Raw genomic sequence first — 27,338 nt, 5'->3', positions numbered from 1 at the left:
TGAAAGTGAAAAAGGAGAGTGAAAAGGTTGGCTTGAAGCTCAACATTCAGAAAACAAAGATCATGGCACCTGGTCCCATCACTTCATGGGAAATAGATGGAAAAATAGTGGAAACAATGTCAGATTTTATTTTTTTGGGCTCCAAAATCACTGCAGATGCTGATTGCAGCCATGAAATTAAAAGACGCTTTAGCTGTTAGCAGTACATTAAATAATATGTGTCTTAGCATCAGAGCATCTAATTCCCACAGTTCATGTGCTGTCTCAGACACACATTCCCCAGACATCCTCCAGCTAAGAACCCTTTTCCAGACTCACACATGAGTCATTTCACCTTGACATTCTTTGATATTTCACATCCTTTTTCCGTATGCCTAATGGCTTGTCATCCATTAGCTGTAAATTCTTTAACAGGATTACACCTATCAGGATTGCTTTAACTGAATCGAGTTCATTGACCCTGTGTCATGTCAAATTATTTTTGTTATGCCTTTCATTTTGGGTTTTGAACCTATTTAGGTTACTTTTTAGGCAGCCTGGCTGCCGCTGCTGAGATCTCTCTGGTTCGATGATGCTCAAAATAAATTGCTTTAATGTGGGGCTTATGGCAACCCACTCCACTACTCTTGCCTGGAGAATCCCATGGATGGAGGAGCCTGGTAGGCTACAGTCCACAGGGTTGCAAAGAGTCAGACACGACTGAGTGACTTCACTTTCACTTTCTTTCTTTCTTTGTGAAAGCAAGGAAATTTATTGAAAATAATCAAAACACCCTTTTGTTAAACTCTTTACTAATTGACTCAGTAGCTTAAGCCACATACTCAAACACACAGATGTGCCCTCACATATAGATTTATACATGTGTGCATTGTACTACATACACAAATACATGTGGAGAGAGACGGAGAGGCCAGTGTGGAGCCTGAGTAAAGGGGAGAGACGGAAGCGGACTCTCTGAAGGCGAACACATCCTCATCACGACTTGGGGTTACCACCAGGAGCAGGGCTCAAGGACAGGTTCCGGGTCCTGGTCCATTCCCGGATGTCTTCCCTCCCTTACACGGTCCACTTTGCCCTCTGTGTGTTGGTGGGAGGCAGTCTTCCGGGTTTTTGGCTGGGCCAGTGGGGAGACAGTGGTGCACATTCCTTGGGATGGAACACCAAGGGGAAGTGGATCAGGGAACTGGACAGGGAGGATGGGCAGGACGCTGGGGCATGCTGGGTTAGGAGCCATAGGGTACAGCATCCAGGAGACCCTAAATATCCTGCTTGCAGTTCTTCATCCTGCCCTGCTGCCTGATGACCCGGGGAGGGTGATCACAGAGGTGGCACCTTCCTGTGGGCGGGGCCTCTGCAAGGGGCGGGGCCTCCGCAGGGTGGGGCCTCTGCAGGGGCGGGGCCTCGGTGGGTGATACCGGCTGCAGCCGAACTTGAGTTTCCAGCTGGAGCCATTGAGCTAGAGTTAAGGAGACCTGGCCCCAGGGCATTTGAACAACCCAGAATTACCCTCCCTTGGCCCTGTCATTAGCAACAGAGATACAAATCAGGGAAGATTTTTGTGCTGCCTTGACCATTTTCTGAGTTTTGGTAAAACAGAATCATGTCGAATGAAAAACATAAAAATAAAACAATCACTAGAATAGATTTTTCCCGTATTTAAAAATTAATGCTCTTGGGGGAGGAGGGTTAGTAACTCCCCCTACCAAACACACACACGCACACACACACACAAATACACAACAGTCTAGAAAAAATATTCTAAACTATTGAAAATGTCTCTTGGGGTTATAGGACTACAGATGATTTTTTTTAATTATGTATTTAAGATTTTTTTCCATAACGAAGATGCATTGTTTCTGCAACATAATACTTTTTAAAAGAAAAGTGTTTTTTTAAACCGAAAGAAAAAAAAATTTTTTTAACTGTTCTATTTGTGCCTTTTGCAGACTGGCTGTTAGGGGCTGCTGGTTACAGGCTGTGAGGGTGTGGTCATGGTGGCCAGGCCCTGTGTGGGAGACCAGGACTTTTTCCGGATTGTGGTCACTTCCTCGGTCTCGTCAGTCTCCTCTGCAGGTGGCCTTTGTGGTTGGGTGGCGTTCCAGTCAGTTCAACGTGCTTCTGTTTGGGATTTGTCCTCAGGCGTCCGAAGGCGTCCCCATGAGATTCTTCACCAAGCTGGACCAGCTCATCGAGTTTTACAAGAAGGAAAACATGGGTCTGGTGACCCACCTGCAGTATCCTGTGCCCCTGGAGGAGGAGGACACGGGAGATGAGCCAGAAGAGGAGACAGGTAGGAAAGGACGGAGGGAAAGTGCCTTGGGTCCCTGCCATCTGCGTCCCGTGGTTAAGTTCGGGGGTATTTCTCCCACTTCAAGTGCTTGTAGATGAGGTGGGTCCGGTGATCAGAGGGGGGTGACACGGCGGTTAAAGACCTGTTAGGAACACAGGCTCTGGGGTCAGACAGACCTAGGTCAAACTTCCTGCTCCCCATCTTCTTAGCTGTGTGACCTCGGATGAATTACTTAACCTCTCCGAACCATAGACCGCTCTTAAAGAGACACTAAAAATCATGTCCACCTCTCGGTGTCATCAAATGAGTCAATGTAGGTCCCAGAGCCTAGTACACAGTAAACACTCAGTGCTGTTAAAATCACTGCCAAAATAATTAGCTGAATTTTGCTGTAAAGAGGAGGGAGGAAGAGATCATTGTACCAAACTGGAAGGATGAGAAAGGTGTTTGGTGAGAGTATCATTAAAACAAAACAAAACAAAAGTACAGCCCCTGAAAGGTATCTGAGAGTCAGTCCTGCTGCTTTAGCAGTGGAGGGACAGACACAAGGGCAAGAGTCAGACAGAGAGAGGCAGTGCAGCCAGGGAGCCACCCTCTCTTCCCCTCAAATGTTCAGGTCCTAAAAGAAACCCCTGAGATATGTAACTGAGACTCTCAACCGATCAGGGCTCACCCTAAGTCCCAGGTCCCAGGGCCTGGAACCAACAAGACCGCTGGGAGTCTCCCCACAAGGACAGACTAGACCAGAGGTGCCAAGGTCCCCGGCCTGGCTCCCCATGTCCCCGGCTGCTCCCAGCCATCCACGGCGCGTCCTTTCCCCCACCTCTGTGGGCCCCTTTTCTATTACCTCCCTGGAGACCCACCTCGAGCAATTGCACAACATGTCGGCGGCCTCACCAGAGGGTCAACTCTGAATAGCCACCTGATCCTGGAGATGAGGCCCAGCCAAAGTGTGTTCAAAGGTGCTCAGGTCTGCAGAGGCTGAGGGGGACAGCTCACAGGCTGAGGCAGCTGTATCCCTTCTCACCTACCCCGGCCCAGAAAGAGGTGGCCTCGGCTGTGGCCTAGCCAGAACTGACACATCCACGGTGAGTCTGGGGCACTGGCCAGGGCTGTGCCCGGGGCCGCGTGGTGTCACCCAGAGGTGCCCAGGAGTCCAGGCTGGGGCTTGGCCCTGAGATGCCATCCTGCCGAAATGCCCTCTGCATCCCCTTTCACACACCGCCCCATTTCTTCCCCTCCGGGCATGGTGGTCTAGAAAAGGACCCCAACACTAGAAAAAGGCCTCCCTGAAAGAACTGGAAAGAGAAACACAATCTCTCGATGGCTGGCTTCCCTTCCCCAAGCAAGACCCTGTTGTTGGCTCGAAGCGGAGCCTACCCACCCCCACCCCCACCCCACCCTACCCCTCCCCCACCCACCCCGCCCCCACTCCCACCCCGCCCCCGCCCTCTCCCCCACCGGTCCAATCCAAGGTGTCAGATTTGGCTCAGGTCTCCTCAAGGTGCTGCACGCCCCCATGGGGCTCTAAACAGACTCATGACCGTTGAAAGAACCCAGGCCAGGTGAGGAAGTCAAGGGCTCATCTTTCAAAGAGGACGTCCCCGGGGGAGGTCTGTGGCCAGGCCCGTGGGGGTGGCCATTCCGTGTGGGGAGAGGCTGGGACAAGATGTCACAGGCCCCAGGGGCTCAAGATGCTCCCCGCCAGTCTCTGCTACGTGCAGGATGGAGACTTTCCCTGGTGAGTGGGCAGGAGCCCCATCTCCCAAGCCAAGTCTGCTCACTTGGCTGGAGGGAGCCCCTCACTCTCTTCCATTGTCTCCGAGCATTGGAGGGAAAGAGAAGGAAGGAGGGAGACTGGAAAGTCCAGAGAAAAGGGGGCCTGGGTGGGAGCGTGGCCGGGCCTGCCTGCTCCCCGCCCGCTCCTCCTGTGATGGGGACCCAGTGTCGGCTGGTCCAGGGCCCCCGCTCTGCCCCACAGCCGGCTGTCCTGCTGAGCTGCTGAGGCGGCTGACTCCACCCCTCCAAGGCCAGCAGCCCTGCCCGGCATGGCCATCTTATCCCAGCAGGTGTTTGCAGAGCGCCTCAATAGGACAAACTCTGTGCTGGGCCCAGGTCCCTGCCCTTGGTCAGCTCCCCCAGAGTCAGCTGGCAAGGGAGCGAGGACGGGAAGGGACAGAGTGGGCACAGGCGGGTCTGTGGCTGGGTGCCCAGCCTGGACCCCACGTGACGGGAGAGTGGGGAGATTACCAACAGAGGGCATGGGGGAGTGGAGATGCTGAGGGAGGGTGCACTCGGCCCAGACGGCTCTCCTGCTCTTGTCTTGGGTAGAAGGGGCCCTGTCTCCGCCCGAGTTGCCACCCAGAAACATCGTCCCTTTATCTGCGGTGCCATGCGAAGCTAAGGAGGCCCCTGCTTCCATGGAGAACCCTCGAGCTGCCGAGGTTGGCCGGCCAAGCCTCTCAGAGACGTTGTTCCAGCGACTGCAGACCATGGACACCAGTGGGTGAGTCTCCACCTGGCAGGCCCCTTGACACCCAGGCAGCTCACCCTGTGCTTCCCTCCTGGGGGTGCCTCTTCCACCCCAGGACAGGGTGTCATGGAGCCCACTGGCCTCCCAATGGTGGGTCTCTAGTTCTCAGGGTGGCTCTGACTGAATGGGCACTGAATGGCCCTGCCCAGATGCTCCATGTCCACCAGGCCCCAGGGCAGGAGCTGATTCTGGAATGATGGATGATTCTCTGCTGCAAATGGCATGGGCCTGCTCCAGACTCAGCGGCCTAGGCAGTGATTCCCTGGCCGGGGCCTCCCATGAACTCACATGACATCTATTCCCATCCCAAACCTCTCCCTGATTCAGATGGTCCCAGCAGAGGCAATGCCTGCACTGCAGCCTGGACCTGCTCTGGGCCTCGTGCTAAGGTGGCCACCATCCTTGTCACTAGGAGGTGGGCCAGAGCAACAGTCCATGGGTGGTGTGAACTGTGAAGTCTGCACAGCGTACTGCTCCTTTCTTTGTGGTGGAAAGTATTAGTTGTTCAGTTGTGTCTGACTCTTTGCAACCCCATGGACTGTAGCCCACCAGGCTCCTCTGTCCATGGGATTCTCCAGGCAAGAGTACTAGAGTGGGTTGCCATGCCCTCTTCTAGGGGATCTTCCTGACCCAGGGATCAAATCCAGGTCTTCTGCATTGCAGGCAGATTCTTTACCATCTGAGCCACCAGGGAAGCCAGTGTGGTGGAAGGTGTGAGATGCAATCCTTTTACCAGTTTGTTTCACTTGCCCTGATCCAGGATTCTCAGGAACTGGTCCCATGGGTGGCACCAGACTGGTCCATGTCAGTGAGGTCCTGCAGCTTCTTTGCCCCCTTAGCAGGCTCGAGCTGGATGATGTGAGGTGGCAATGTTTCCTGGGAGGGGTGTTGGTTATTTTGCCAATCAGAGACCCTGACTTTAGCACAGGCCAAGGGATGGCTTCCACAGCGAAGATGCTCCATGAGGGGAACTGTGTCCCCAGTACCCAGCACGTCACCTGCTTCGAGTCAGAGCTCCTAGATCTGTGTTCAGTGAATAAATTAGCACACAGTCACTTCCACGCGTTAATAATTTCAAAACATTTTTTTGTTTCCTTATAAGGAAAAAGTCCCCCCAAAGAACAGCCTATTGGCAGGGCTCATGCAACACCTCCAACTTGAAAGCTTCATTTATGACACCCAGGGCTGCTCCCTGCCATCTGATTTGGCAAAATACAAAGGGAAGGCCTGAAGGAACACACAAACTGCCGGTTGCTAAGATACCTAGTGTCTTCCCATTTCCACCTTGACGTATCCTCTAGTTCTTCTCCAGGCCTACCAGGCTGTATTCTCTGCCCCCTCCTGGAATTCCCCATTCTGTTTACCAAGAAGCTAAATATGCTTTAAATATGTTGATTCATTATCGTGATCATCCTGATGTACGTGTCTGCATAGCAAATACTTAGTAAAAGAGTTCATGCGGAGCCCATTGTTGTAGTTCCCTTGAGGCTCTATTTCTTGGAGGGTTTAGGTGCCAAATGCAGTGCAGTCCCTGAGGAAATAGGCAAAGATCCTCAATGGTACCCCCACTGCCCATCTCCTCCTGACTCTTCCACGTGTTCTCTTAGCTGGATTTCCTTATCAGTCCCTCCTTTCTAGGGACATGTCTTCTTAAGGGACTCAGGGCCCTGTGGGGCAGGACAAAGTGTTCAGCCAAGCCTCCACGCAGCTCCTGAGATGGGGCGGTGGGGCCAGCTGAGGGCTAGTGAGCCCAGGAGGTGGCCCTCTCTGATGTTGTTGTTTAGTTGTTAAGTCATGTTCGACTTTTTGTGACTCTTCTGTGACTTTTTGTGACTCTTTTGTGACAGTCTATGTGGACTGTAGACCATCAGGCTCCTTTGTCCTTGGGATTTCCCAGGCAAAAATACTGGAGTGGATTGCTATTTCCTTCTCCAGGGGATCTTCCTGGACCAGGGATTGATCCCACGTCTCCTGCATTGCAGGCAGATTCTTTACCACTGAACCAGCTAGGAAGCCCTCTTTGGTGTGGCTTCTCAGCTAACAGACAGCCCTGGAACTTGCCTAAAACTTCTCCTTAGAGATGGGCGTGTGCGGGTAGAACACACAGGAGGGACCATGGTGAATGCCTTCAGTTCTCTTCTGGGCACGAAAAACTAAGATTCTGCCTTGTGGTTGCACGTTAATCTATGTTGTTGAGAAATACCTTTGTACACAGAAAACTGCCTTTAGATTATTCTTAATTATAAGACAAACTGCAAAGTCTTTTGTGCAAGCTAATTAGACCTAATCAGTTAGACCATAGTTAATGCAAGACTACTGAGTAAAATCAACTTTCTCTGATAAACAGAGTCTACATCTTTAGGTCAACACTTTTTGACAACATTTTTAACAGACATAACTTCCTAAAGCAAATACTGATGATCTCAAAGTTACAAGTCAACAGGTATGAAAACTGTTAAAGTCTTAATGCTATAGGATGGATGAGTCCTTTTTAGTAAACCATACTGAGGCAGAAACTGGATCAAGACTCAGAATGAGTATAGATTAAACTCGAATATTATGAAGACTGGTATGTGAATAGTTACTAACTTAAACTAAATAAGTCAAAATGGCTAATCCACATCTTTTCAATCTTAAGAGCAACAACCTTTCATTCTTTCCAGGATCCTACAGAAAAAAAAAAAAACAAAAAACTATAACCTCTAGTTTCACCTTGATTGCATGTCAAGGCTGGAGCACAGCTATTTAAGGCTTGTATGAATTTTTTCACACATGTAAATCAACGTCCTTAAGCCCCTCCCCCACCCTACCCCATTTCCTTGTTTGTGGAATAGGAATAATGGTAATATCTGCCTCGTAACATTGATTTGAGGATTAAAAGAGAAAATGAGGGACTTCCCTGGTGCTCAGTGACTATGTGCTACCATTGCAGAGGGCCCGGGTTCGATCTCCGGTCAGGGAACTAGATCCCACATACTGCACCTGAGAGCCCACGTGCCAAAAGTAAAGGTCCCGAGCACTGCAACTAAGACCTGGCTTAGCCAGATAAATATATAAATATTTTTTTAAAAAAGCATGAACATAAAATGGTAAGTAGAGTGACTAGTATGGTATGTTCAGGGCATACTTGCTCTGATTACAATGTTCATTATTATAGGAACAAAAATTCAATTAAAAAAAAATTATCCATAAAAAAACCAGTGCTGGGAGATGGAAATAGAGGTGTGATCAGCCTCGGGGACGGCCCTGTTGCGATGAGGCCTGGGCTATGCCTCTGCTGGGCTGTCCTGTGCAAGGATAGGTCCTGATTCAGGCCCATGTGCTTCAGACTGGACCAGGCTGGGAGCAGGGGTTGGAGCTGTGAAGGCCCAGCACCTAGGCTATCACTACCATACCCCCAGTCCCATCACTCATCACAGAGACTTCCCCTCAGAGTCTCAGATGACCGGGAACCTCCTTGACACGGAACTCCAGGTGGCCTTTGGCCATGAACTCGGGAGTTGGTCTGTGAGCTGAAGCTATTTGCCTTCTCTAGACTAGAGCATCCCTCAGCCCTTAGATTCTGTCTTCAGGAATAGATGAAGCAGGAAAGCAAGTCCTCTGTACATTTTCAGAGCTCTTCTGTCTCCTTGTCAAAGGATAAAGATTCCTATCCCCAGCCAGTAAGTATGGCTCCCTTCCACGTACCAGAAAAGCTTTTATGGGTGGGTCAAGAGGGAGCCTGCCTTTTGGGCCCTTTATGCTTGTCTGACCTGTTCTCCATCCCTTCACTGAGACCCAGGGAGCCTGTCCAGGTACAGGAAACATCCTCCTGGAGGCTGGTGTCTCAGCTGCAGGCTCTGAGAATACAGATTTCCTCTTCTACCTGTTACTGTTGGTGTCTATGGCTAAAGGAACCAAATAAACATGTTGTCATTTCTACTTTTTTCCCCTCAGGATTCCAGAAGAGCATCTGAAAGCCATCCAAGATTATTTAAGCACTCAGCTCTCCCTGGACTCTGATTTTGTCAAGTCAGGCTCCAGCAGTCTCCCTCATCTTAAGAAACTGACCGCGCTCCTCTGCAAAGAGCTCTATGGGTAATGGCTGCCCAGTGGGGGTGGGAGGGGGGCAGACCGTGGAGGGTGGGAGGTGGGTGGACAGCGGACCAGAAACCAGCTCATTAGGGTGATCCCTGCACTTAGCCTAGCTGTCACTTGGGATAATTGAGCAGTCAGTAGAACTTAGAAATCTGTGGTTGCTGGAGGTTTTGTTTTCATGGTATTTGAACTTGGTGGTGGCTGCGTTTTAAAAGAAAAAAACAAAGAAAGTTAATTTGAGGCCAGTTGCCATGGGAAGGGGTGGGCGGAAGTACACTGCCAGCCCTTCCACACTTGCTCAGGATGCGGTGGTTAAGGCTTTCGCTGCTTCTTGTCCTTCTTGCTGCAGCCAGCACATTGGAATAAGCACATAAGGTCACCAAGGGGAGATAAATTAAAGTCAGCCCTTTACTGTGTGGATGGTGATGGCCCAAGATTGCAGTGGTGGCAGGTTTTTAAAGTGAGCCAGTTCACCAAAATGTCAGTGTTCTGCGAGTGAATTCACTGAAGGACAGATTGGTAAAAATTCCAATTCCTTTCCGTGTTTTAATTTCATTACTATTAAAATTAACAGTGAAGGACAGGGAAGCCTGGCATGCTGCCATCCATGGGGGTCACAAAGAGTCAGACACAAATTAGCAACTGAACAACAAAAACAAAAATATTTTAATTATTGGAAACAAAATTAAGACTGATATGCTATCTGAAAAATTGACCAAAAAATTACTTTAAATGCTTGAAAAAAATTGACAATAACATTTTAAAGCATCTGAAAGAAATTACAAAGACCCAAAACAATCCCTTGGCAAATGAAAGGTCAGCATTTTGGTTGGAAAAATAGCATTTCATGGGGGCGAGTTTTTATCAGCCTCTACTTTGTGTTTTATTACATAAACATCAGTTTCAGAATTCTTTTGTCAATTTCTCTGGTGCCCTATCTATCTTCACTTAGTTAATATGCAAAAAAGAATCTTTCATCATCAGTAATCAAATTGAACCTTCCTCTTTAAGGCTCTTAAAAGCACAATCAGTACACTTGGTAAATTCAGCAAATAATTTCTTTGACAAATTGAGCATTCATCACATCGCCCAGTCAGGTTTCATTTCAGTGAATTGGCTTTCAACTAATGCAGTTTCAGCCTTTGGAGCCAGAGCCATCATTTTTGTAGATTTCCATGGAAAGCTATTTCTCCATATGATGCTGTTGTTATAAATCACTTATTACTAGGAAACACACACACACGGCCCTTCCTTTTTAAGAAGCACGATTTCATGATGGCTGGTAGCAAGCTTGTATTTCTGCCTCAGTGGAGATCCTGTCCTTTGCTGCTTCATTGTCCAGGAGGAGCTGTCCCTTTTAGCGTCTCCATAAGCCTCATGTAGCCACTCAGCACCTTTGCCCAACACTGCTGTGCTCGCTGGGCTTTCCTAGAATCTAGATCACCTCACCCTTGTGGTGCCAGCAGCTTCCTCAACTCGGCTAGCTCTCTAGGTTTCACGCCTTTATTTACTGGAGAGTTAACCTCGAGTTAGAAGCAGAGACACTGTGATGTTCTAAACCCTGTACCTCCACTTGTTTGTCTTTGCTTCATAGGCAAAGTGATAGTCAGGCTTGGAGATGCAATTAGGGATGGAATTTTAGAAAATCTGAGGAACCAGGTGGCACTGTGGTAAGAACCCATCTGCCAATGCAGGAGGCACAAGAGATGCGGGTTCAATCCCTGGTTGAAGAATATCCCCTGGAGGAAGAAATAGAAACCTATTCCAGTATTCTTGCCTGGGAAATCCCATGGACAGAGGAGCCTGGAGGGCTACAGTCCACGGGGTCACGAAAGAGTCAGACACAACTGAGCGACTAAACTACAACAACCCGTGTTCTATCTGGCAACACTGGCCGGAGCCACATCACGCAGGTCTCCCAAAGCCAGGTGGAGATTTTCAGCATGGCGTGTCAGGGCTCTGGAAACTGGATCTTAGGAGGCAGACTGAAAGCAGCAGACAGCTGGGAGCTGCCGTGATGTGAGGCTGGCCCACGAGAAAGGAAGTCAGAGGAGGCAGGGATGTGCTTTGCATTCTGCTGAGTCCTGGGTTTCGACAGTGCCCGGCATACAGGAACAGCTGATAGATATTGGTTAAATGACCTGATGGTTGGGAGAATGTGGGCGCTGAGAGCTGGTGTGCCCTGGGTGGGAGTGGATTGGTGGAACTGGCCGATGGATGGAGGGTCAGGGGAAGGCCAATCAAGGGTGATCTCTAGATTTTCGGTGCAAGAAGCTGAGTGGTGGGCAATGCCAGTTATTCAGATGGGGAAAGTCAAGGAGGAAGGGGTTGAAGAGGATCATCCTTGTCTGAACTGCCTTTGGCTTGAGGTGCTGTTAGACATCCTGTGGGCGGAGCCACCAATCAAGGATTTAGTTCTAGAAGTTGGATCCCAGGAGACCTCAGGTGTAAGGGTATATACATCTGGGAGTCATCGGCATGCAGTGGGCACTTGAAGCTGGGAGACGTGTGGGGTAGGTCCTCGCAGCGGGGAGTGCGCACGGAGTGGGAGGGGGCAGGGGCAGATGCTGAGAGGTGGGTGAGGAGAGGACCTGGAACCGGGGGCTGAGGATGAAGCCGAAGGAAGCAGGTTTGTCAGCTCAGACAGCCCGGTCCAACACAGACCCCGGGGTGAGGGTGGGAAAGCCACAGAGAACTGAGGCCCGAGAAGCAGTGCAAGAGCCTCCCCCGCAAAAATGTCATCGCAGTGTCATTGCCTGCAACTGAAAGAGCCTCAGCAACACAAAGGCTCTAGGAAGATTTGTAACCCTCAGTTAGATCATCTAGAACCAGATAGAAACTTTTGCAGAGACAGAGAACAAAAAGTTAAGTCTCCAGAGTCTGGAAATACTTGATAACTCTTGAAATGGAGAAACAAGAATTATAAGTAGGATTTTAAAATAATAGGTCAAATTTTGGGAGAGGGTATTTTATCAATTAAGTAAGGATTTTAATAAAGAATCCAACCAACCAGACAAAAATACTTCATCATCATTATAACTGCTTCTTTGGAGGCCATAAAATAAACCCACAGTTTTCAAAGCAAATTTATAAAACAAATCACAAAACAGAGCAGTGTCAGGGAAGCATATATATATGTATATATATACACACACATATATGTATATAACAAGGGAGAACTAGATAAGCACCTGCAAAGAATGTGTGGTTAAAAAAACAATAGTCTTTGGAAAGAGGGCATGGAGATTCAACTTATAGCTGGTAAGGCAGACTCTCCAATAAGCAGGGAAAAAATTATGCTTATTTGATATAACTAAATAGATTTTTTAAAAAGAGTTTTCAGGCTTATAAAGGAAATAAATCCAGGTATTGAGAAGCCTTATAATGATCCAGTCACAGAACAACCAAACAGGGGTACTGTAACCTCTTTTTACAATCTTCAAAGCCACAATCAAAGATGAATTCAGAAAGTAATTAATTACGAATAGCACCATTGCTTTTCAAAATTACTTAATATTATTCATACTCTTTGATGACATGATAAAAATGCTGAAGCAGCACCTCCAAGCAGACTACTGAACTCTCCTTGGGATTAAATCAACATAGATATCCTTCAAAAGCCTAAGGAGTCTTCGCCGATTTAAAAAAATTGGTAAAAATGTACTAATCACATGCCTTCCCTTCAAAAAATTTCCAAGAATTTTTTTCCAGAAATGTTAGTGTGCTGGTGATCCTAAAAATAAGAACCCAGCAGCCTACTGAGCAGCTGGATATGAATATACCCAGAACAGAAGTGTCCGGGAACACAGAATGATGATGAAAATAGAGATAACAAAACTAGCCACAACCATCTGGGTGCTTTTAGACCATCTCCTAAATCACAGTTGAATTAAGGAAGGCACTTGATGCAATGATAGCCTGCCTGGGATAGGTTTGGGAACCCAGAGGAATCAAGCCTCTGTATATCAGAACTCTAGGTTATGCAGCCAAAACACTATGCGGAGGAAAAGCCAAATATTTAAATGCTCTGTTACAGAAACGGGGTGGGGGTAGAAAAATAAGTGAAACATACAAACTTAATCCAGGCTGTCAGTCCCCTGAAGGCATCATGGGCCATACCCTGATTGCGTAGATATTGCCACAGTCAAAGTACTGAAAACAGTAATCTGTTCAACATTTGTGAATAAAGATTGAATGTGTGCCAACTATGAGCCAGGGCTTCCCAGGTGGTGCTGGTGGTAAAGAACTCACCTGCCAATGCAGGAGACATAGAGACGTGGATTCGATTCCTGGGTTGGTAAGATCCCCTGGAGGAGAGCATGGCAACCTACTCCAGTGTTCATGCTTGGAGAATCCCATGGACAGAGGAGCCTGGTGGGCTACAGTCAGTGGGCTCACAGAGAGTCAGATACGACCGAATGGACCCCCGCTACCAAGAGCCATATACTGTTCCAGGGGCTAGAGATACAGTAGTGACCCAAACAGTCTTTAAGAAATCTCTGTTAAGTGAATGAATAAAGCAACAACTGGAAAGCAAAAGAGCAAGGGGAAATAATTTAAAAAATAAATTAGGAAAAAAATCAAGGACATTTTTACAATTAGAAATGTAGGAGATTTAATAGTTTGCATTAAAGATTTACAAGTCATAAAGAATACAATTCAGTTCAGTTCAGTTCAATTCAGTCGCTCAGTCGTGTCCAACTTTCCACGACCCCATGAATCACAGCACGCCAGGCCTCCCTGTCCATCACCAACTCCCGGAGTTCACTCAAACTCGTGTCCATCGAGTCGGTGATGCCATCCAGCCATCTCATTCTCTGTCGTCCCCTTCTTCTCCCGCCCCCAACAATTACATAGCTGCAAATCTTCAAATTATAATTAAATGTAATAAATATTTAATGTGAAATATGAAACGTAAAAATTACTGTGCATGCCCTACTTTGAACTTTGAACAAGGAATAATAGCCATAATTTATAAATTATTCAGGAATGACAAAAATCACCTAATTCAATATTCAAGAAAAGTACAATTCCAATCCAGAAACCTAATCAATAGCCTAAAATAATAAACTATATCCAGTTTCACTTATTAATGTAAGTATATAACATTTCAGTAATATTCTAGCAAATATAATTTAGTGGTATGAAAAATGTAGGTTTTATCTAAGAAATCATTCCAAAAGTGAGTCAACATAAAACACTGTAATTTATCAGTAGGTTAAAAATAAAGAAATCATTTGCATAGATGTCCTAATAGAACTGATAAAAGTAATTTCTAATTTTTAAAAACCACTTTTTAAAAAGGAATAGAGGGATACCTCTTTAATAATGCAATATGTGTCAAATGTAAAACCAATTACAATTGACAGGCAAACATTAAAATCGTTCCATTAAACATTTTAACAAAAGAAAAAGAAACTGCATGAGAAATTTTTGCTAAAGCAAAAAGAAGCAAAAAATTGGAAAAGAAAAAATTAAGAAAACAACGAAGGATAAGAACATTCTTTCTGAGTTTGCAGATCTGGACTGAGAGAATGTTGGATGTTCTAGCTGGAAACTGAATGGGAATCTTGGGGAAACGGACCATCTCTCTGAGACCAAGGAGGCTTCCCTGGTAGCTCAGCTCGTAAAGAATCCACCTGCAATGCAGGAGACCCTGGTTCTATTCCTGGGTTGGGAAGATCCGTTGGAGAAGGGATAGGCTACCCACTCCAGTATTCTTGGGCTTCCCTGTGGCTCAGCTGGTAAAGAATCTGCCTGCAGTGTGGGAGACCTGGGTTCGATCCCTGGGTTGGGAAGATCCCCTGGAGAAGGGAAAGGCTGCCCGCTCCAGTATTCTGGCCTGGAGGATTCCATGGACTGTATAGAATCAGGCACAACTGAGTGACTTTCACTTTCAGAGACCAAGGTGGGCCCAATATTTACTCCTCGTCTTTCCTTGAGCTGGTGACCTGAAACTGAGACAAGTTCTCAGAGACCCTGCTGATGATAACTTCCTTGGACAAATCCTTTCTGTATCGTAAGACCAGTGCTCAAGTCTTTCAACTCAAGTCCCTCTGTGTCATTGGTCATTCTGACCCTAACCAACATCTCCAGACACGTCTGAAAGCTAGATTTCTCAAAATTTTACCCAAGTTGGAAATATAGAGAATAACAGCATTATTCTTAGAAAATTCTAAAGATTCAGTTTGTGTATATGTACTTGTCTTTTTAAAACATCATTTTTTAAAAGGAGAACAGTGAGGGAGACTTGTTTGATGTTAAAATATGCTCCAAATTAGTGCTTTGGAATTTTTTTTGGCCTAGAATTCTTTAATGAAGTGATAGTTTAAATGGAATACCACCATGTGAACTGAGCAGCTCTGGTGGAGGTGGGGTAGAAACCAAGAACCCTGTCTGCCCAGCACTTCCCCCCTTTCCTCTGGGCCAGTTACCGCCCCCACCCCATCCTTGGCTCCCAGAGGAGTCCCCAGGATGCCCGATCAAAGTCAGTAGGCTGCAGCACCCTCCTTGCAACAGTGTCAGTATGTGAACATGGCATTGCCTAGTACATGAAGAGCTCCGGAGTTTTTGTTGAATGAGCGATACAGATTCTGGCAAGAAATTCTACCCTATTTAAGATGGGCTTGTGCAAGGAACTAATTCAAAAGAACTGTGGGGAAAAAGAGCAAGTGCAGTTGAGTGAGAATGAATACCAATATGGAAAAAGGTGAATTTATTTCCACCACATATTTTTTTTTTATTTCAGATGAAGTAAGGAATTAAAAAGGTATAACAACAATCCTCCAAAACCTTGTTTATAACAACTTTTAAAAGAGTGAGAAACTGATTTAAATGAGAAACAAACTGCTCAAAAGTGAATACTGATGATAAATTTCTAACTAAGATAAGCCAAAAAATGTCCAAAGAAAAGATGCAAAATAGAGCAATAAAAAACTGTAAAGCATTTTATAGTAAAATCTAGCCTGCCTAGGATGAAAACAACAGAGTGGAGCAGGGGAGCCACAGCACCTAGATTAAATAAAAAGCAAGGCAGTAAGTGAAGAGTTTATGCCAGTGTATAAAAATAGCAACAGAATTCCCACCAGAAGACCAACAAAGGACATGAAATTTCTAGGAAGAGAAATACAGTAAAAACCAACCACACGGAAAAATACTTAGACATTAGGAATTAAAGACGTGCAAATCAGCCCGTCGGTGTTGAAATGCGCCGCTATGTCCACTGAAAGAGAGCACTACAGAATTCAGATAGCACAGATGATGGGCAGGCTGGACTAGTGCCCAGGGCCACTGTCCCTCAAGGGCTTAGCAATACCGATCAACAGCCATCATCTCTGGTTGCCGTGAGACTCTGATTGAAAGTAAGTAAAGAAGAAACAGCTAGGACATGGAAGCACCCTAGACGTTCATCGACAGATGAATGGATAAAGAAGTTTTGGTGCATATACACAGTGGAATATTACTCAGCCACAAAAAAGGAACCCCTTTGACTCAGATCCAATGAAGTAGATAAACCCAGAGCCTATTGTACAGAGTGAAGTATGTCAGAAAGAGAAAGACAAATATTAACACATGTATATGGAGTCTAGAAAGATGGTCCTGACGAGCCTATCTGCAGGGTGGCAGTGGAGTTGCGGACATGGAGGGCAGACTTGTGGACACAGAGGGGAAGGAAACGGTGGGGCGAATGGAGAGGGCAGCATTGGAGCATATATGTTACCTTATGTAAAATTAGATGGCCCGTGGAAGTTAGCTGTGCAACACATGGAGCTCAAATCCAGGGCTCTGCAACAACTTAGAGGGGTGGGATGGGGTGGGAGGGGGGAGGGAGGTTCAAGAAGGAGGGGACATACATATACTGATGCCTGATCCATGTTGATATGTGGCAGAAACCAACAATATTGTAAAGCAATTATCCTCCAAGTAAAAATAATTTTTTAAGTTGAAAAATAAAAGAAAAGCTGTATGAACAAAGCTGTTCACAGCAGCCTTTACTTATAGTTACCAAAATCTCAAAATAACCCAAATATCTAGCAATTGATTTTGGCACATTTACTTGATAGAATATTTGGAAGCCACTAAGAATGTTAAATGTGTAAAAACCATGAACAGTTTCTGATGAAATAATTGATGAAAAATAGAACTCAAAATTGTCTGCCCACCCTGTCCAAAGCAATGGGAAAATAGAAGATGAGATGGGAACAAAGAATCAATCAGGTCCTGGTACTGTCAGTGAATCACACAATGACAGACCTCCCCAGGCATCCACCTCAGCTGCCAGGAGGGATTTGAACCAGAAAAGCACAGATGGCCCTCACCACAAGCCCCTGGGGCACAAAAATGCAGATTCCAGACTAAATCAGGTTGGAGCCCAGACATTTGCATTTTTAACACTCAGTGAGGGTGCGATTCTTATAAACACTAAAGTTGGGGACAATGGATTACTAAATTATTTCCAAGCAGTTTTGGGTTGCTGGATTCAGAGTTTCTACAGGCTTACGCAATCGAGTGTGGCTAAACAGAGGTGAATCCGATTTCTGCATCACGGCTCCAGTGTGGTCCTGGTAGGGGACAGGCAGGAGTGGGGGGGCTCTGGCAGGCCTGGATCTTTGCCTGGGCTTGTCCTTCTGTGAAGAATCCCTGCCTTTGCCAGAGTGGGTGTGACCACACCGCGTCTCCAGATGGAGCCTGTGTGCGCGATGCCACGCTGGTCTTCACTAATGCTTGGCCTTCACCCTGTCTCCTGCCCCCAGCGAAGTCATCCGGACCCTCCCTACCCTAGAATCTCTGCAGAGGCTGTTTGACCAGCAGCTTTCCCCCGGCCTGCGTCCACGGCCTCAGGTAAAGATGTTGGGAGCTGATGAAACAGGTGTGGGAGGGGCCTGGGAGGGGGGTGGATGGGGGGAGGTGGGGAGAAAAGGTAACCAGTGTCCCAGGGACTTTGTTGGATCCCCACCTCTAGGGCGAAGGAACTTCAGGATCCTGACCCCCAGTAAGGTTTATGCCTCCCGCCCCCTCTGAATTTTGATTTGAGGAACTGCCAGCAAAACTCCTTATTAGTGCTGAATAACGGGGACAAGGCAGAGCCTTTTCTCATCAGAAACTGACGAAAACTGGAGGTGCCTAATGGTTTGGTCCCGCCTCTTACCCCAGGAAGAGCAAGCAGGTGAAGGTGGGCCCCCTGAGAAACACACGCACACGCACACACAGACACACACACACGCACAGACACACAGACACACACACAGACACATGCACACACAGACACACGCACACACAGACACACGCACAGATAGACAGACACACATGCACACACAGACACATACACACACAGACACATGTACAAAAACACATGCACACACAGACACACACACGCATGCACACACAGACACATACACACACAGACAGACACACAGACACACACACGCACACACAGACACACACACACAGACACATGCACACAGACACACACAGACACACGCACACACAAGACATACACACAGACACGTACACACAGACACACGCACACACACAGACACATACAGACACACATGCATGCACACACAGACACACGCACACACAGACCCACACACACACGCACACACAGACACACGCACACACACAGACAAATGCACACACACACAGACACATACACACACACAGAGACATGCACACACAGACACATACACACAGACACACAGAGACACACACAGACACATGCACACAGACACACAGACACATACACACAGACACACAGACACATACACACAGACACACACACAGACACATGCACACAGAGACAGACACACAGACACATACACACGCACACACAGACACATACACACAGATACACGCACACACACATGCACACACAGACACATACAGATACACACACACACGCACGCACACACAGACACACGGACACACATGCACACACACACAGACACATGCACACACAGACACACACAGGCACACGCACACACACAGAGAGACATGCGCACACACACATGCACACAGAGACACATACACACGCACACACACACAGACACACGGACACACATGCACGCACACACAGACACATGCACACACAGACACATGCACACACAGACACATGCACACACAGACACACACAGGCACACGCACACACACAGAGAGACATGCACACACACATGCACACAGAGACACATACACACGCACACACACACATGCACACATAGACACATACAGACACACGCGCGCACACATGCACATACAGACACATACACAGAGACACACGGATACACACTCATGCGCACACACACAGACACATGCACGCACACAGACACATGCACACACAGACACACACACACACTGGGAGCCAAGGCCTGCCAAGTTGTCTGTGTCACAGAAAGTGTCCCCAGCAAAGCTAAAAACAGAATTAATATGTTTAAAAGGCAAACCCTGCTACACGTGACTAAGTAAAAGCAACTAAATCTTTTAAATGGGGAGAGGATTTTAAAAGGCTGTTTTACTGAAGAGGGACTGGGAATCGTCAGGATACCCTTAAAGAGATGTTAGTAACACCTCATTAGTAGCCAAAAATGAGCTGGAAAGCAGGGAGACCTCTGCTTGCCTTTCCAATGGGCAAATTTGATTGGTGAAGTCAGGACTTGGCTTCAACACGGGGGTTAGGGTTTTTGAAATGCAGTTTATCCATTTGCATGAAAATGTTAAATGCAGCTACCTAGCATCCTGCAAGCAAGCCAGTTACCTGTAGGCAGCTGCCTTAGGGTCTACACGTTTGCACAAATGTTGGCAAAGGTGTTTATTATAGCTTTGTCTCTAAAAGCAACAAGTAGGATGCAGAATTCTGAACTAAGGTGGATGCATTGATGTAGAAAGATCTTCAAGGTGTACTGTTGTGTGGAAAAAGCAAACGGCTGAACGATGTATAAACTAGGGTGTAAGTCTACACATGGAAACTGCACCAGGCGTGTTTATACCCAAAATGCTACTCTGGTCACCACAAAAAGGGGATGGAATGGAGTCGAAGCGACCTAGGCTACATTTGCCCAGATAGTTTTATGGAGATTTTTTTTAGTGAGAAAATGTTTTTGTATTCTGTTTGTACAACTTAAAAATTCATCAGGGGAAAAAAAAAAAAAAACAAGCAAATGTAATTTTGCTTTCCTCAAGTGAATGATGTGTTCGTTTCTGGGAAAGTAAAAGCGAATCTAGACAAAACAGGAGCCCTACCAGACACTAAAATTTAAATAGTTTGACTATAAGAACACACATCCAAACCTTTGAAGTCAATTAGAAGAGGAAGAAGCTTCCAGATAACCTAAGAGCAGTCACGCCCCAGCGTGCCACCCTGCCTGCCACCGCCACCGTGTTTGCATTCAGTAGCAGGTCAGAGTAGCGACAGGATGGGGTGACATCAGGGTGGAGAGAAAGGGTTCTGGTCACCACCCTCCTGTCTGAGACCCTGACTTGAAAAAGCAGAGACTGTGCTGACGCCTTCAGAAATTTCACAAATGGAAAAGGGAGTTCCGAGGCCGCCTGGGGTAGAGGAAAGAACCCTGACCTATGCCTCAGAAACATCCAAGTTCAATAGATGACTATGCCCCCACCCTTACTTTCGTCATCTGTGAAATGGGCATAGTTATATCTGCCACTGCAGGGTTCTGTGAGGGAGTAAGTGAAATGACACTGCTTGGGTGGCACATCTGGCCGTGGCAGCCTCTTGCCAGCAAGAGGCCTTTTCCCTTAGGTAGGCGAGACAAGATGGGGACCCCTGCGTGGAGTGTATCTGAGAAACTGCTGAGAGGTGCAAAGTGCAGCATTAGCAAAATGTGAGGTTTGGGGAGAGCCCTGGGTCTGCCCTACGTGAGAATGGAGACTTGTTACTCTTGGAGCCCACATCCTCTGAAGTTCAGCTGAAAAGCTCAGTGAAATAACTGGGTCAGCTTCCATAAAGCCTCGGGTGGCACTCAGACCAGTTCGCCCACATTGAGGCTGAGTTGTGAATTTTGACCTCAACCTCAATGCTCGTGACGTTTGGGGCCGGGTCATTTTCTGTCGTGGGGGACTGTTCGGTGCAGTGTAGGATGTTAACACATCCTGGCCTCTACCCACTAGATGTCTTTAGCATCCCCCAATTTTGACAACCCTAAAATGTTCCAGACTTTGTCAGATGTCCCCAGAGGTCAAGAGCCCCAGCAGCTGAGACCCAGTGACCCAAATCTCAGGTCAACACCAGCAGTGTGACCTTGGAAAACTGACTCACCACTCTGACTCAATGTCCCCATCTGAAAACCACGGACTGGGAAGAGTCGATAGATGAGAAGTGTAGATGAGCACATAAATCTTAAACACACCAGGCAGAGCTTACAAACCGCCTCATGGTCATGTGCATCCAGTCAGTTCAGTTCAGTCACTCAGTCGTGTCCGACTCTCTGTGACCCCATGGCCTGCAGCACGCCAGGCCTCCCTGTCCATCACCAACTCCCGGAGCCTACTCAGACTCATGTCCATTGAGTCGGTGATGCCATCCAACCATCTCATCCTCTGTCGTCCCCTTCTCCTCCTGCCTTCAATCTTTCCCAGCATCAGGGTCTTTTCCAATGAGTCAGTTCTTCACATCTGGTGGCCAAAGTATTGGAATTTCAGCCTCAGCATCAGTCCTTTCAATGAATATTCAGGACTGATTTCCTTTAGGATTGACTGGTTGGATCTCCTTGCAGTCCAAGGAACTCTCAAAAGTCTTCTCCAACACCACAGTTCAAAAGCATCAATTCTTCGGCGATCAGCTTTCTTTATGGTCCAACTCTCACATCCATACATGACCACTGGAAAAACCATAGCTCTGACTAGACACACCTTTGTTGGCAAAGTAATGTCTCTGCTTTTTAATATGCTGTCTAGGTTGGGCATAAGTTTTCTTCCAAGGAGGTTTATATCTTTCGATTTCATGGCTGCAGTCAGCATCTGCAATGATTTTGGAGCCCCCAAAGTAAAGTCTGTCACTCTTTCCATTATTTCCCCATCTTTTTGCCATGAAGTGATGGGACCAGATGCCATGATCTTAGTTTTCTGAATATTGAGTTTTTAGCCAACTTTTTCAGTCTCCTCTTTCACTTTCATCAAGAGGCTCTTTAGTTCTTCGCTTTCTGCCATAAGGGTGGTGTCATCTGCATATCTGAGGTTATTGATATTTCTCCTGGCAGTCTCGATTCCAGCTTGTGCTTCCTCTAGCCCAGCACTTCTTGTGATGTACTCTGTATATAAGTTAAAGAAGCAGGGTGACAATATACAGCCTTGACATACTCCTTTTCCTATTTGGAACCAGTCTGTTGTTCCATGTCCAGTTCTAACTGTTGCTTCCTGACCTGCATACAGATTTCTCAGGAGGTAGGTCAGGTGGTCTAGTATTCCCATCTCTTGAAAAATTTTCCAGTTTGTTGTGATCCACACAGTCAAAGGCTTTGGCGTAGTCAATAAAGCAGAAGTAGATGTTTTTCTGGAACTCTCTTGATTTTTTAGTGATCCAGTGGGTGTTGACAATTTGGTCTCTGGTGCCTCTGCCTTTTCTAAAACCAGCTTGAACATCTGGAAGTTCACAGTTCACATACTGTTGTGCATTCTTCTACCTAACGAGGTAGTGCAGGCAAAACTCCAGCTTTCTTTCACACCTTCTGTTCCAAGAACTGACTCCACTTTGTCGGTAGCTTCATTTATACTTTGTGCATCTTTGCCCCAAAACACACAGATTCCAAGAGAGAGTGGGGAAGACACCATCCTACCACCAGGTGATGATGACCAGGGTAAAGACACAGAGTGTCTGGGGGAGGAGGAGGGGGCTTGAATCTGCTTATCTTCTTGACTCTTTTTGAGAAAAACACCCCTAAAACAAGGGATCCTCTACTGTCCCACCTGCTCTCCTGCTCCATCCTTACCTGCATCTCCGCTCCACTCCAGCAAGCCCTTCCCTTGATCAGTAGCAACTATAGACTGATTGGGAGCTATATCAAGGAGCAAGGGCCAAACCAAAAGGATTACAGAAAGTTCTGACAAATATTAACTGTCGTGATGACGGTGGTGATGGCTGTGGTGGGGGTGGTTGTAGTGGCCGTGTTGCTGATGGTTAGAAATGATGGCGGTCAGTGATGGCAGAAGGAATGTACCGAAGTGGCTGGCGGGGGACTGCCCTGGTAATCCAGTGGCTAAGACTCCGCACTCCTATTCCCAGTGTCCATCCCTGGTCAGGGAACTAGGTCCCGCCTGCCGCAACTAAGCGTTCTCATGCTGCAACTAAAATATCCCGCAGGCCGCAACTTAAGATCCCACATACTGCAACTAATACCCAGTGCAGCCAAATAAATAAATAAAAATAGTTTTAAAAGATAAAGTGGTTAATGGAAGAAAGTGTTAGTTGCTCAGTCGTGTCTGAGTCTTTGTGACCCTAGGGACTGTAACCCGCCAGGCTCCTCTGTCCAAGGGATTCTCCAGGCAAGAATACTGGAGTGGGGAGCCATTCCCTTCTCCAGGGGAAATTGAGGTCAGACGTCTGTGTGACCTGGCTGACTTATTGAGGGGCGGGGGGTGGTAAAGGGGCAGCACCTGGTTGGTGACCACCCTCATTCTACTCTTGGTGTTTGGAATAGTCCGGTCTGGTTTTCTCATACTTCTGGAGGGCGGGGATGGTGTCCTTTCAGCTCTATACCTCCAGCACCTCGGCACCATGTCTGGCACAGAATCGAGGCTTTGTAAATATTTCTTCAGTGAGTAAATGCTCGAGACTGTGGACTTGGTGCCAAGAAGACATGGTTTCATGTCCTGCTGTGCCTTTACTAGCTGTGTGACTTCCGACATGTAACGCCAGTTCTCTGAGCCTCACGCACACATTGAACAACTTTACTGAGCATCTTCGCTGGCCAAGGCCCCAGGTCACAGCACTGGACACAGTTCTCCTGGCCCCAGTCCTCACGGAGGCTACGTGCTAGCAGGGGAAACAGACAACAAACAAATAGACAATCTGTATGATGGTGATCTTGCAGAGATGTCTTTGGCTCGGGTGGTCAGGGAAGACCTCTTTGTGACTCTGAGACCTGAATGGCAAGGAAGTGGCCTTCCTGGTGATATTTATGTTTCTAGGATTCCTCAGGAAGTGTGGTTCCAGGCCATGGGCAGATCAGAAGGGTGAAGGGGCGTGGCTGGGGCTCAGGAGGGGGTCACACAGAGTCCTTAAGGGTTTGGATTATTTTTTTCTCCTTGTGGTGGGTGAGGAGCTTTGGAGCAGGGCCTGTCTGTGTTTTGGAAGTCCAGCAGGGGCGCCGATCGATGCAGTATGCATAGGAGGGTGGAAATGTGGTGATCCAGGACGGGCCTTGAGTTTTGTTTCAGCAACCGAGCAGAGGCGGTGAGAAGCCCTGGGAGAGCAGCAGATTTTGAGGGAAGAGGGAAGGAAGGCGTGCTTTTTGGTCATGATAATTTTGAGATGACTGTACATATCACATCCCTAATTTCCTTACCTGCAAAGAGGGATGGTAATCCTACTTGTGGGGTTGTTGGTGGGGAAACCAGGATGAAGCCTAAAATCGGAACCTAAAAATAATTTCAGGCTAATCTCTTGTCTAGTAACATGCCTGTTTTTGTTTCCTGGTTCAACTCATTTTGGTGAAAGGTACCAAACGGTTGCCTCTTTAACAAAAACATTCAGGCTTATCTGACAGTACCCACTTGAGCAAGGATGTACAGTCCAGCCATTTGGGAACACAGTTGGCATCACCTCATAACCTCTGACCCCAGCAGTTCCTCCCATAGCCTGTCCCTCGGCCCAGAGATGCTCTGGAAGTGTATTTTTAGGCTCAGCCTGACACCTCTCACAGCTGGCCCTCAGCATCCCGTCCTTATCTGCTCTTTTTCTCACATCCCAGGTACCTGGTGAGGCCAGTCCCATCAACATGGTGGCCAAGCTCAGCCAACTGACAAGTCTCCTGTCCTCTATTGAAGATAAGGTGTGTGGGGGGAGTCCTGCCGCTTCCCTGGGCTTCTCTGTGGTCCCCTCTTCCCTCGGAGAATGCCCAGGTGTCCCCGTGACCCTGTCCCAGCCCGGGCTGACTTCTCATCGTCTCCCAACCTGAGGCCCCATGCACTTCTGCCCACAGGTCAAGGCCTTGCTGCACGAGGGTCCGGAGTCTCCCCACCGGCGCTCACTCATCCCGCCGGTTACCTTTGAGGTTCGTGACTGTTGACTCGTGTTCCACATGCGGGGGCTGGCAGGCCTTCTGGTCGCAATGGGAGGGCTTTGGGCTCAGCAGGGAGCCCGATGGCTGGCTGAGGTTCTAAGTCAGCAGAACCAACTCCTTGGAAAGATGATGAAACGTTAGAATGGGTGCCCGGGTGAATCTGTGGAGCCTTCTTCATGGGGAGGATCCCACAGGAGGAGCATCTCCTTGACCCAAGACACCAAAACTTTATCCTTCTCCAAGCAGGGGCAGTGAGTGTCATCAAACAGGTGGCCCCCTAAACAGCCTGCAATATAGCACCTTGAGGTGAGGGTTAGGGGATTCCTATGATTTCCCTGAAAGTGACTGAGTTAGACTCTCTGGGCCCAGAAATTTGCTTTTCTTATATTCCCCTGACATTGTGGAGTGTCTCGTCCTGCACTGGTTCCACATTCAGAAACAGGATGGGATGCCCACCCCACTTCCTTCTGAGCCCTGATGAAAATTCTGTATTAAGATGTATCTCCAGGACTTCCCTGGTGGTCCAGTGGTTAAGACTCTGCATTTATACTGCAGGGGGTGAGGCTTCCACCTCTGGTTAGGGAGCTAAGATTCCACAGGTGTGTGTACACACGTCTGCTTAGTGCTGTCTGACTCTTTGGGACCCCGTGGAGTGTAAGCCCTCCAGCTCCTCTGTCCATGGGATTCTCCAGGCAAGAATACTGGAGTGGGTTGCCATTCCCTTCTCCAGGGAATCTTCCCGACCCAGGGATAGAACCCAGGTCTCCTGCGTTGCAGGCAGATTCTTTACCGACTGAGCTACCAGGGAAGCCCAGATCCACATACCTCATGGTAAAAATAATAATAATAAAACAGAAACAAAATGTACAGAGCTAAGAGATACTGCTTATAGTTGAAAGGGAAAAAAAAGATACATGTCCATATTCTGAGTGCCTAGACAATTGTCTTCTTCCTAATTGTCATCAGTAAAAGTTCATATATTGGTTGTAACAAGGCCTGGGGGCTTCAATCTATTACTAAAATCCTCTATGGAAGGAGGTGACTCATCAGATTTCTGAGTGCTGTCAGATTAAACAGCGAATAAAGCATCTTCTAGTAGCTCATCTGTCTCCCCCACCAAACCTGTTGGGCAGAACAGCTGATGTGCACACAGCAGACAGGCTGGGCTCCTTCCACATTTTAGCAATTCTCAGGAGCTGCCAGCGGAAACTCCCTGTGGGGCAAAGGAGGCTCAGAAATGGAAGCCAGAGGCCCCACACGGGAGGGACACACAGCCAAGGGCCGCCCGGCCACACGGCGCGGGGCTCATGTGTTGACGGCGCTGAGAAAGCACCGAGAAGGGATGACCAGCGTCTCCTCTTCCCCTTCCCTCCTCTTCCTTCTTTCCACAGGTGAAGGCAGAATCCCTGGGGATTCCACAGAAACTGCAGCTCAAAGTCGATGTCGAGTCTGGGAAACTGATCATTAAGAAGTCCAAGGACAGCTCTGAGGACAAGTTCTACACCCACAAGAAAAGTAAGGCCGCTCTCGTCCGCAGAATTCTCGCTCTGCTGATATCCTTACCGTGGCCGGCTGTGAGGAGCAGGCTGTCGGGAAAGCCAGTCTCTCCAGGAGCCTTCCGCCCTCTGCTGGGGTACCTCCCAGCCCCCGCCCTGCCTGTGGCGCCCCTCCAGCTCTCAGGCTCCCCTCTCGGGCCCCCTGCACCTTGAGGCCTGCCCCAGATGCTCCGCCTGCTTCCTCCCACTCTGGGGAAAGGAGCTTACGCTTGGCCCTGGGTGGGTTCTGCATACGTACGTGCTCTTCCTGCTAGGAGGTGGGCTGATGTGTGTGGTCATCCTTGTGCTCGGGTCAGGCCTTACTGATCAAATCAAGGTAGCACATCCCTAGGGTATCACAGACACAGTTCAGCCTGGCATTAATGTCATGGGCTCTAAATTCAGACTGGACATTCCCAGCTCCGCCACTTAGCACCTGTGTGACCTTGCACACGACCCTTAACCTTCCTGAGCCTGAGTTTTCTCATCTGTAAAATGGGGATGATAAGGTCCCTGTGAACTAATCTACATGTAAGGCTCCTTAGGAAAGTCTAGCACATAGGAGTCAACTCTGGGCAACCGAGGCTTTGCATTTCAAATAGTGTCATAGTAAAATGGAAAATTTTCCCACACCAAAGGCTTATGGAGAAGCTACTGTGGGCCAAGCACTGGCC

The 27,338-nt window shown here is 47.7% G+C and overlaps 1 protein-coding gene across 2 annotated transcripts in view; it reads left to right on the top strand.

Annotated features, from left to right (window-relative positions):
* INPP5D (inositol polyphosphate-5-phosphatase D) overlaps positions 1–27,338 on the top strand; it is a 148,582-nt gene that overhangs the window by 59,426 nt on the left and 61,818 nt on the right. For both annotated transcript variants that reach the window (XM_055402233.2, XM_088835116.1), the window contains exons 3-9: positions 2,140–2,290; positions 4,622–4,796; positions 8,760–8,900; positions 17,654–17,741; positions 24,818–24,898; positions 25,049–25,120; positions 26,521–26,644. In XM_055402233.2, coding sequence (XP_055258208.2) covers positions 2,140–2,290; positions 4,622–4,796; positions 8,760–8,900; positions 17,654–17,741; positions 24,818–24,898; positions 25,049–25,120; positions 26,521–26,644 — 832 coding nt within the window. The remainder of the gene's footprint in view (positions 1–2,139; positions 2,291–4,621; positions 4,797–8,759; positions 8,901–17,653; positions 17,742–24,817; positions 24,899–25,048; positions 25,121–26,520; positions 26,645–27,338) is intronic.

The sequence above is a fragment of the Moschus berezovskii genome, chromosome 4 (genome assembly GCF_049115385.1).
Source record: "Moschus berezovskii isolate FMDL1 chromosome 4, NW_MosBer_1.0, whole genome shotgun sequence".
NCBI classification, from domain to species: Eukaryota; Metazoa; Chordata; class Mammalia; order Artiodactyla; family Moschidae; genus Moschus; species Moschus berezovskii.
This window is presented reverse-complemented; position numbering and strand designations above follow the sequence as displayed.